General features: G+C 41.3%; 1 protein-coding gene across 1 annotated transcript; it reads right to left on the bottom strand.

Moving 5' to 3' along the window:
• Positions 1-1,262: 1,262 nt before the first annotated feature.
• KLHL23 (kelch like family member 23) lies at positions 1,263-8,657 on the bottom strand. Its single transcript, XM_034427078.3, has 3 exons — positions 7,338-8,657; positions 5,182-5,334; positions 1,263-2,047 (listed from the first exon to the last, which is right to left on the bottom strand). Exons 1-3 carry the CDS (start codon positions 8,548-8,550, stop codon positions 1,695-1,697), a joined length of 1,719 nt encoding a protein of 572 aa, XP_034282969.2. The 5' UTR covers positions 8,551-8,657; the 3' UTR covers positions 1,263-1,694.
• Positions 8,658-12,009: the final 3,352 nt, after the last annotated feature.

Here is a 12,009-nt window from a genome sequence, read left to right as displayed (position 1 = left end):
CCTTGGGAAAAGGCGATATAGACTAAAGGTTTGGTCTCAGATATTTCCTCTCTGAACTTCCCCTAATGCGTGTGTGTATTGTGGGGGGGAGGTTGTCCTCCCTTTCAGCCCACAGTTCCACCACATCTTGGAACAATATGTTATTCTCTTAGATGGTCACTTCATATAGAACCATTTAGGATTTCCATATCTAAATTGCAGAACATCATTCCCCCTCAAGGCATGGTTGCCCCCTCCACCCTGAAAACATGGTCGTGTTTTCCCCTGGGGAACCTGTGGAGCACCAATGGAGATGGAGTAGATCAAGTGCTTGATTTGCTTGTGTTGTTGTAAGCTGCCCGGAGTTACCCATGTGCGGGTTGGACAGTTAGTTATATACATTTGTTTAATAAATAAATAATAAATAAATATCTTATCATTTGGACCAATAATAGGCCTTTCTAGCTGAATGTGGTACCCTTAAAATAACATGTCAGAAAAGAACATTTCCTATATCCTCAGGAGGGGCTAAATTGGTGTAAAAGAGGGTAGAATAATTTGGCCCCATCCTACTATTGAAGTCTCATCCTAAATAACACAAGCATGTGACAACCTCAGTAAAACAACCAGTAAAATCTACATTGGCTGAGATTTAGCTTAATAACTAATTGGCGGTAAGGGGGAGACAAGCAGATATTTACTACTTATCTCCCTTAAGTCTAAGAGGCAAGATAAGGCAAAATGTTCACAAGGAACTGTATATTGTGTATCTTCACATCTATATTTAAAGCAACAAAAGAAGCCAGTCCCCCCCTCCCCCACAGAGGACTTTCCCCTCTTCGTGTTCTTCTTTAGTGATCCTTAGCTTTGGTATACAATCACAGGTCATAAAATCAATCCATATCTCCTTCATCACATAGCTTGTAATATCAGAACTTCAAAGGATTTAACGTAACTCAAGAATGGGGCAATTACATATGTGTTTCTTGGAGAAAAAAATATTTTAAAAATGTATGTTATCGTTCTGAGCTGAAATCAAGCAGGGTTGCATAGAGTTAATTAGGGTAGACTAGCCATTCCTAAGAAGATGCCATCCAGGAGTGAGGTACTTTAAGCACCCACAGCCACAGAGCAGAGATTATAAGTGTTGTGGTCCAGCACACCCAGAAAGAACCAGGTTGAGAAACCCAGGTTGTATTTCTGCAAAAAAAGGTACTGAGCTGCAGAAAAAAAAACAATAGTAGTTTTTCCTCAAAGGATAAACCCTGGAACATCATGCCCCTCAAGGCAAGATTCGCACCCACCATTTTGGCCTTCCTAAAGAACCTGAAGACATGCCTCTGCCAACTGGCTTGAGGCCCCAATGGGGGCATGTCAATCCAGAGTTGGTTAATGTGCGTCTTGCTCCACCTCTTCTTCAATTTTAAATCAAATTTAATGTTACTATTTATTGTTTTAATGTTTTATGTTGGTGTTTCATTGATTGATTGTAAGCCACCTAGAGTCCCCTTTGATGACAAGGACAGCAATAAACATTTAGCAGTTTTGAATCTGACAAATAATATTTGTAATATATGGGTCACTTGTAAAGTAGAGTGAATTAGTAATATTAATTAAATTGAACTGTGATGTTAGTTATCTTCTAATCTGTAACTGCTGAGCTACTGAAAGACATTTTTGTTTCCTGAAGGCAAATTCTTGTGGTACGTGGTGGCTTATGCTGTAGTTCCAGTCACAGAAGTGACATTTTCCTCATCATACAGAATGTATACGCATACACAACCATGGGAACGCATAGCACTAGGAAGATTCCCCACAATTTCCCATTTATTACTTTCAGGATCATATTTCTCAATGTTCTGCAGGTAAGAACCTCTGGAAGAGGAATAGCCTCCTGTCACATAGATACATCCATTCATGACGACTGCACTGCCTTCCATCCTTCTTTCTATCATATCAGCCTTTTGAGTCCACACATTTTGCTCAGGATCGTAACAATCTGTGATTGTTGTCTGACCGCCCACAAGATACAGCTTGTTTTCCAGTGCAATGGAACATAATCCATACTCTACAGTAAAACAGATGAATTATTAACATTGTCCATTATATTTTGAAGAATTAAAAAAAAAAAGAAGAAAGGCCTACCAATTGACAGAAGAAGAATCTTCATCTAAACATTCTAATATGGTTCTCTGTTAATTTCAAGAATTTTGGATTTAGATTATGATTTGTAGCCACATTTTGCTTAACTGAGATAAAGAAATTTATCTGTTTACTTATAAATAGATATATTCTTCAGAAAAGGGCTTCCTTAGCATTGTACAGGAAAGTCACGAATAACAGGTGTTATTGCAAAGAAGTTGAACATAGTAATTGGCAAAGGCATGAAAAAAATGAAATCAGTACAAATGCTATAAAGTAAAGAATAAAAAGGGAAATAAACAGAAAAAGCAAGGACACATAGTAATTTACAACATCATAACACAGCCAAACATGTTATGAAAACAAAAGTAAAAAATCACAGGTTATCAATATTATTAAAATAGTAAAATAATCAACCCCAAAATCACAGAAATGTTATGCGGCATCTCAAATGACCTAAATCTTAACTTACATTTAAAATTCTTCTAAACAGCTCTTCTGAATACTTAAAAAAGGGTGTCATATGTTTCTTGGTGCTACAGCTGGAAGCATTGATTTCTAGCAACTCCTGAATATTATGTGGGGGAAGAATTCTCAAAGTACCCACACAAAACTCATGAACTGAAAAAAATTGTTTCAGATGGAGTGGAAGTTCTGTAGGTTGCTAGGTCAAAACCATATAAGACTTTATTGGTCAAAACTAACATTTTGAACTGTACTCTGTAGAGTTTCAGCATTACTGTATGGGTTGAAAAGCAGATTTCACATAATAATATGTGGATGGCTGCATTCTGTATCTGGAAACTTTTAGATAATCCTCAGAGCAGTCCCATGGAGAACACACTGCAGAAATCTGCACAAGAGATGATGAGGTCTCTAGTATCTGTCATCAGGACCTTTTTCTCCAAGGTTTGCAACTGGTATACCAGTTGAATCTGGGCAGATTCCCCTTGAAAAATACCAGAAAGGTATCCCTTTCAGAATCATTTGCATGTTAGCAAGGAAGAAACCCCCCACAGCTGAACTGTAGACTTTCCTAATGGTTAGGAGATGTTAAGTCTTGAGGCTTGAGTCACTATGGGCTTTTGAAAAAGAACAAGGTATGAGAGTCAGAGCTAATCTGATCAGCTAAGCTGATCATGTCCCCACTACTGAATGCTAGTTTTTTTGTACAGGGGCCAAACTGATATACAGTAGTTATAATTCATCTTACACAATAAGAAACAAAAAAGGTTGTTGAGAGTGTGGTTGCGCAACAGCTCCCCCAGCACCTGGATGAAATGACGTATCTGGATCTGTTCCAGTCGGGCTTCAGGCCCGGGTACAGCACGGAAACAGCATTGGTCGCGTTGGTTGATGATCTCTGGAGGGCTCGGGACAGAGGGTGCTCCTCTGTCCTGGTCCTGTTAGATCTCTCAGCGGCTTTTGATACCATCGACCATGGTATCATGCTGCACCGGTTGGAAGAGTTAGGGGTGGGAGGCACTGTGTTGCGGTGGTTCTCCTCCTTTCTCTCTGACCGGTCGCAGTCTGTGTTGACAGGGGGACAGAGGTCGACCCCGAGGCCCCTCATGTGGGGTGCCGCAAGGGTCGGTCCTCTCGCCTCTCCTGTTCAACATTTATGTGAAGCCGCTGGGCGAGATCATCCGTGGTTTCGGGGTGGAGTACCATCAGTACGCTGACGACACCCAGCTGTACATCTCCACCCCGGATCACCCCAACGATGCCCTTGAAGTGATGTCCCGGTGCCTGGAGGCCGTACGGATCTGGATGGGGAGGAACAGGCTCAGGCTCAACCCATCCAAGACCGAGTGGCTGTGGTTTCCGACGTCCCGATATAGTCAGTTGACGCCATCACTGACTATTGGGGGCGAATCATTGGCCCCCACGGAGAGGGCTCGCAACTTGGGCGTCCTCCTGGACTCACGGCTGTCTTTAGAAGAGCACTTGACGGCCGTGACCGGGAGGATTTTTTATCAGGTTCGCCTGATTCGCCAGTTGCGTCCCTTTCTGGATCGGGACTCGTTACGCACGGTCACTCATGCCCTCGTCACCTCCCGCCTGGACTATTGTAATGCTCTCTACATGGGGCTCCCCTTGAGGAGCACCCGGAGGCTCCAACTGGCGCAGAGTGCGGCCGCGCGGGTGGTAATGGGAGCGACATGGCGCTCCCATGTAACACCTCTCCTGCGCGAGCTGCACTGGCTCCCGGTGGTCTTCCGGGTGCGCTTCAAGGTTTTGGTTACCACCTTTAAAGCGCTCCATGGCTTAGGACCTGGTTATTTACGGGACCGCCTACTACCACCAATAGCCTCCCACCGGCCAGTACGCTCTCATAGAGAGGGACTCCTCCGGGTGCCGTCAGCCAAACAGTGTCAACTGGCGGCCCCTAGGGGGAGAGCCTTCTCTGTGGGGGCACCTACCATCTGGAATGAGCTCCCCCCGGAGATACGGAGGATCCCGGATCTGCGCTCCTTCCGCCGTGCTGTGAAGACCTTTTTATTCCATCAGGCGGGCTTGGCCTAATTTTCTTCCCTTTTTAAATATGTAAATTTTAATCTGTTTTTAAATTATTGGGGTGTTTTAATCTGTCTGGGCCAAAATGATTTAATTTGATTTTATCTGGTTTTTAAATTTTTTGTATTTATGTATTTTATTGTTGGCTGTTCACCGCCCTGAGTCCTTCGGGAGTAGGGTGGTATACAAATCAAATAAACCTAAACCTAAACCTAAAAAAGAAAGGTTTTTAATTGTATTTTAAGTGTAAGCCACCAGAGACATCCTAGAGTCAGGTGACTTTTAAAGCTAATAACTAGTGAGTAAGTAAATAAATAAATGGGTTGACTAGAATGGGAAGAATTTTTCATTATAATTGAGGGGGGGCACATTTTTCTGTGTGGATACTAGACAGCCATATATTCGGGATGCTTTCATTGACTAGGAATTGGTTCAATTATCTAAATGTCCTTTTCCTTCTCTGTGACTCATATGTAAATACTTTCAATGGGAGAACAGGTCTACAGTAATTTATTTAAATTGTTTTGTAGAAGCAAAACTTACCTGGGTACGAACTTGTGGTGATTATACTCCATTCATCAATATCTGAATTATATGTCTGAACTTTATCATAAGTGCAGCTTCCCCGATAACCATAATGGCCTCCGGTGACATAGATGACTTCATTCAGGACGCAGGCAGTGGCATTTCCAACACCTATTTAGTAATACTAAATTTGTAAAAGGCTTCTAAAAAGAGATAAATAATATTCAGCACAATTTCCATCAATAGGCCATTAATATAATACATGCACACAGCTAATAAGATAATTAATACACAAACATGTCCATCATTCAATATGTCCACCTTTTAAGATAAGTAATATTGTGCAAAGCACAGAAAAAGAATAAAAAAAATAGTAAGACAAATAAATTAAAAAGATAGGAAAAGGAGAAAGAATTAACTCTAGTTTACATGGACACAATTCTCCATATCTTTCTCTACTAGCCAACCAGTCTTATGTCCATTGCATCCAAACATAACTCCGTATATTTTCATTAGTTTTTCTAGTTACTTTTACTTTCAATATTTACTCTTTGCAACCAATCACTACACACTGCTCATCTTCCATATATATATATATATATATATATATATATATATATATATATATATCAACAAAACTTGAGCAAATAGAATTAGTATGATGATAGAATGTTTACTAAGTATAAGATATTTTAAGATGCACAAATGCTGGAAGATACATAATTATATGTATAATTTGCAATTTTAGTGTCACCTTACTCATTTTTTGATACATTACTTTTTAGAGCCATACTCCTTGTCACATTGCATAATCTACTTAATAATTGCTGCAAATAATGTGAGTTCTCAACCCACAACACAGCATGGTCTGCATACAAAGTACATAAATGTTCATATCTTTAACCTATACATCTGCATTTCTTATACTGTACCTTTAGCCAAATATTAAATACAATAATACACTTAACAGCAAAGGAAACATATATTTTGTCCTACTTCCTGATTAATGATGAACTATTCACTAAGCATTCTATTTATTCCCACACATGCTTTATAGGTAAGGTATTCCTCACTTAATGATCCTAACTGGGACCAGCAACTCCATCACTAAGTGAAGCGATCCAAGTAGAATATCATGTGACCACCACCCCTCCTTTGCAATGGCAGTTCCAACAATCCCAATTGGGATTGTTAAGTGAAGAACCACCTGCAGTCATTAAGTGAGACATCTTGTAACCATGACTTGCAATCTCCCACTGGCTCCCCTATTGACTATGTTTGTCAGAAGCTGTCTGGGAAGGTTGCAGATGGTGACCACATGACCATCAGGGCTACCAGTATTTCCATCATAGGCCGTGCTTACAGCATTTAGCAATTTAGCAATTGACTTAAAACTCCATATTTGTGCAAAACGTTCTACAATTCAAGCCTATTCACTTTATCATATGCTTTACCTCAATCAATAATAAATTCCCTTTCTCTCAACTATACATTTCTTAATAACCCACTGAAGAAAATAAATGATCGACATACCACTGCCATAAAATTACACTGAATTTCACATTAATATTAAAAAATCCAAATTTTTAAACAATCTTAATTAAACATATACAAAGGACAGCTGGATATATCAGTACAGCTACCCTAATCCAATTAACTGTATTTTTACCTGGTTTACATTGAACTTTTTGAATTGTATAACTTCTGAACCGGATTTTATTGTCAATTATTATATTCACAAAAAGTTTACACGTATATGCTTTTCTCTAACAATTGCATATTGCCCAGGATCATGAGATAGATGGATAGGTAGACAGACAGGCAGGCAGGCAGGCAGACAAAATATAGAAAGACAAAGCTTCTTGCTCTCCCTACTAGGAATACTCTTGTCCCTTGAGAATTAACTACTGTAAAAATGCTAGGAAATGGGAAAGGATACATTCTGTCTTACCATACTTGATGTGACATCCATTTTTTGAGGTTGTTCACATCATTTTCAAAATGCCAAGTGTGATCACTGATCCCAAATGATTGAGCCACCTATTCTAACCCAGACCTTAATGTCCTATTAGTACCTACCCAAAGCAGCCCAAAATAGAAGTGGGAAACAATGCAGTTCCATTTAAAAAATACATGCAGGATTCAATTAGCAAGTTATGCAGCAAGTCAATTACCTTTAATCATGTTTGCAATTGGGAACCATTTCTTTCTTAAAGGATCATAGAATTCCGCTTCTTCAGCTGGAGCCCCTTTTCGATAACCACCCAGAGTATAGATACAACCACTTAAGGTAACTGCACAGTGGTAGTATTTTGCATTAAGCATGGGATGGCCTTCAGTCCATTCATCAGTTTCAAAATTGTATATCCACATTAAATCAAGGGCTTCTATATTATCTGTTCTGTAACCTCCAGTCACGTAAACATTGGGTCCCAGGCTTGTGACTGCATAGCTTTCTCGTGTGTGATCTGGCATATCTGTTCCCTGGATCCAAACATTGTTTACTGAATCCCATTTGTGGACTTCAGACAAAGGGTGCCAGTAATAGCCCCCAATCACATACATAATAGTGGTAGATCTTTTTGTAACTGCTCTTGGCTTGGGTCCCAATACACTACGTATTAGAGATCTGATTTTATTTTCCTTTAACTGGCATGTCTTGTACAAGCTTAGGGCTGATTTCAAGTACATTTCATCTAAATCAGTTTCAAGGCACCTCAACAGATCATAAATGTGTTCGATCCTGCTGTCCACCTCATAGGCAATCCACTTGGCAATGGGCTCTATCATTGCTTCTTCTTTCCATATATCAAGATTCTTTCTGGAGAGAATGAACTGGAGTTTCTTGTTGCTAATCTCTAGAAATTCTTCCCGTCTCCACACTTCTTCAAATCTGGACAATATTATCCTTCTCGATTCCTTCTCCAGCTCTGAACAGACATGGAATTCTGCAAAGGAGTGCATCCCTAAACAGTTGTCAAGGTCTAAATGTCTGATGAGAAATTGTTCACAGGCTTTTTTGACGGAAGTAAACTGAAGGTGATCAGCAGCTTGAAGGAGGCTTTGAACATTTTGTTTTGTTATCTGGATCTCTGATGTGTACGTGTACATCACCAGGGATTCCAGTATTGTAGGACTGAACAAAGAAAGATGAATCTGATCCTTTGACTTTTCTTTCATGTTAGAGGTAAACATGGCTTTGAAATAGTTGCTACAAGCAGCTAGTACAGCTTTATGGCAATGGAATAGCACACCCGGTGCACACTGAAGGGTAATATCAGTGAATAACCCTTCAAGATAGAACGTCCTGAACGCATCCAAAAATTCTATAGGATGAGAGAGGTCTTTGTATCTATAGGTATATTCCCCCTGCTCAGTCAGTGCCATCACTGGAATAAAATATCAGAAACAACACGGCAGTGAGGTTCATGTACTCATTCCTATCACTGTCCATTCAGATATAAGGCTTTCTGATTTCAATGGCAGAATCTTTTTACAAATAATTTACCTCTAATGCTGCCAACAGAAATATATTCCCTTAAAATAAAACCATCCAGGAATAATCAGTTTTAAGTTATTAAGCTGGTCTCAGCTCTTCAAAGGTCTCCACTGCCTCATACAACTCGAACCTTCTTTCTTGCTCTCCCAAGCAGTGCCTCATCTGCTCCAGAATTAGATGCCAGCATCAAATTATCTTCCAACCAGGCTCACATTTTCAATGACTGGTCTCTATACCTTACTTAAATGAAGCCTGCAGGACTGATGAAAAGAACAGTCCTCTTATTTGTTAATAGTAAGAATTCTACACAGATCACATATGTGTTTATTCTATTTTACACATACATGATCTATGCAGATTTCTTATTATAAACAATATATATTTATGTGAGGAAGAAGATTTTCTTTCAAATGTTACAAATGTACAAATTAATTTGATTTAAATTTTGCAAACCAAGATATGGTGATCCTATTTAAATCCCTCCAAACAGAACAAGAAACAGATACAAATCCCACTTAGTTGGACTTAACTTATTAGTAAAAATTGTTCATAATTTTGTTAAAACACATTATCAGATCTAGGAATGCTAAGAATATAAAATCACTTTAATTTTGAGTCCCAGGCAAAAAGTGTATTTTCCACTTTTATCATTGTCAACCTATTTCATTTGCTCATTTTAATCACTGTTATTCATTCAATCATTCTTCCACAAACCTCAAAGTAATATATAGCAATATAAAGGGTTCTAATGCTACCATTTATAATACACGATAAAAGGGGTTGTAAAATCAACAATTAATTAGGCAGGACTGTGAAAAGAACAAATTAACCCTTTCATCCTATGTATATTTAACTATGGCATTTACCTAGGAGTAGACACCATGTAAATCCAGTCCAGTCCAGTCCAGTTTACTTTTAGGTAAACAGGCGCATAATTGTGTTATTTCTTAGGGATAACAATATATTCTCATCCATCTCAAAACTAAGCCCGGTTGATTTCAATAACCTTATTTTCAGGAAAGGGGGTATAAAGCTAGATCATGCGGCACATCGCTAATCCCACAGGGGATTTCTCGCAACACAAACACAATGCAACCTCTTTGTGGGTAATTAAAGAGATTTTTGAGAGCAGAAAAGCAACATTTGGAACTTTTTAACTATCTCAAAAGCTGCATGAACAATAAAACCGACAGCATTTAAGAACAAAAAGCCATCAACCGAGTTGTCTGTTATTTCGCGGGGCGATGTTGCTTTGGGAAAGAGAAAGACGATGTACTTAATCCGAAATGATAAAAAAAAAATCCCTCTTAAAAAAAAAAAAGCCTTCTATACAGCTGTGGTCGCCCGGCATAGCGCAACCACTAAGTCGCCAGCCAGTTCTATGGCTCGTCTCGAACCATCCCAGAAACTAAGAGTTCATCCTAATAAGGCTAACCACGGTTAGCCATACCCTGGCAATGCTGCAATCCCATTCAAAAAACAGTCCAGTCAGCCGCAGGTCCTCGTTTCTTCGACGGCTGTCATTTATATCGGACAAATTCTCGATAGGTTTTATCCAAAGCGTCGTCATTCGGCCACCCCGTGTTTGCTAAACACTCACCCACCTGCTCTCCAAATTGGGTGACAGGCAGAGGCAAGAGCTGGGTTCGAACAAGGAAAGGAGCAGCTTTCAAAAATCTGAGCACGAAGGGGAGGGGGAAGGAGGAGGAGGAGGACCGTGGCACTAAAAGGCAAATTGCCCGAAGCGAAACCCACCCACGGGGCTCTAGGGTCGGTCGTGGGGCATTGTGGGAGCGCCTTCCTAGCCGCTCGGTACCCTTGTCAATTGGTTCCCCCCCCCCCTCGCGCGTGGAAATGAAAGGGAGAAAGCCTATTAAACGGGGTATACCGGGGACAAGGAGGCGCAAAGCCCGCGTTCGTTTTGCTCCCCTTGCTCCGGTTCCGCCCAACCCGGTCAGCCAAATCCAGGCGCGCTTTGGAACAAAAGGGGTGGATGGGAAATCGAGCGGGGCTTTGGAGCAGGTTGCAAACTTTGAGGGAAGCGGCTTGGCCGCGCGCGCGCTTCGGCAAGGCTCGGCTGCAACCGCTTATTCCTATTCTGAGAAGTCGGGGGGGGGGGAAAGAGGTGCAGGCAGGATGAAGCGGCTAGGAAGCCCTTCCGCGAGTCTTTCTCGGAGTGGGAAGGGAGGAAGGGCTCGGCTGTCCCGTTGACTATCTTTAGAAGAAATTCAGCTTCTCTTCGCTGCTGTAGGCTATAGAAGGAACAGATGGAGGAGAGCCCAGTTCCTATTTTGGTGCCTCAGCTGGCTTGCCTCCTCCTCCGGCCAGGCCCCTCTGTTCCCAACAAGGCCATCCTCAGCTTCTGTCCCCTCCCTCTCATCCCCAGAGAAAGCTTTGCCTGCTGCTTCTGGGCCTCAGGGGTGGGGGGGAAGGCAAGGGTTGCTGTAAAAGCATCTGTTGGGCTGCGAATGGTGGCCGTTTTGCTTCCAGGGACTCTAAAGTGGAAACAATAGCTTTGCTTATCCAGAGCTGGGGGGGGAGGAGTGGGGGGGACGGGGAGGGGGGCTGGGGAACACTCATGGGATATCTCATGAGAGAATCTCCATAGACACTCATGGGTATCAAATTGCTCCATCTCCTTTCCCTGCCCAGCCATTCCCAGAGATGCTGGTCAAGCTTTGATAGCAACTTGCTGGTTATAAAGCCTTTCTAAATACCTGTAGCTCTTGGTCAGTTTGGGTAAGCAGCGGTTAAAGCATCAGGCTAGAAACTGGGAGAGTGCCGAGTTCTAGTCTTGCCTTCAGCACAAAACCGGCTACATGATCTGGGCCAGTCACTCTCGGCTTTAGAGAGGAGGTAATGGGGAACTACTTCTGAAAAATCTTGCCAAGAAAACTGCAGGGAATACGGGTAGTCCTCGACTTACAACAGTTCATTTAGCGGCCGTTCGAAGTTACGGCACTGAAAAAAGGGACCTATGACCATTTCCCACACTTATGACTATTGTAGCCTCCCCATGGTCACATGATTTACATTTGGATGCTTGACAACCGATATTTATCTGCAGTGTCCTGGAGTCATGTGATCCCTTTTTGCGACCTGACTAGCAAAGTCAATGGGAAAACCAGATTCACATAACCGTGTTACTAGTTTAACAACTGCAGTGATTCACTTAACAAACGTGGCAAGAAAAATAGTAAAATAGGGCAAAACTCACTTAACATATTTCTCACTTAACAACATAAATTTTGGAGTCAATTGTCATAAATTGAGGACTACCTGTAGTCCAGGCAATGGCCTGGATCAAGACTGACTTGAAGCCTTCACCACCTCCAGTTGCCTCCTTC

This window comes from Pantherophis guttatus, chromosome 1 (assembly GCF_059756535.1).
Source record: "Pantherophis guttatus breed Tessera chromosome 1, ASM5975653v1, whole genome shotgun sequence".
Classification (NCBI taxonomy): domain Eukaryota; kingdom Metazoa; phylum Chordata; class Lepidosauria; order Squamata; family Colubridae; genus Pantherophis; species Pantherophis guttatus.
Note: the sequence above shows the minus strand (reverse complement) of the source record. Positions and strands in the feature narration are given on the sequence as shown.

Coding starts and splice junctions, on each gene's coding strand:
- KLHL23 (XM_034427078.3), bottom strand. CDS start 8,550: ATGGCACTGACTGAGCAGGGGGAATATACCTATAGATACAAAGACCTC. Junction 5,335..7,337: donor AATTGCAAACATGATTAAAG/GTAATTGACTTG, acceptor ATTACTAAATAG/GTGTTGGAAATGCCACTGCC. Junction 2,048..5,181: donor CACCACAAGTTCGTACCCAG/GTAAGTTTTGCT, acceptor GTTTTACTGTAG/AGTATGGATTATGTTCCATT.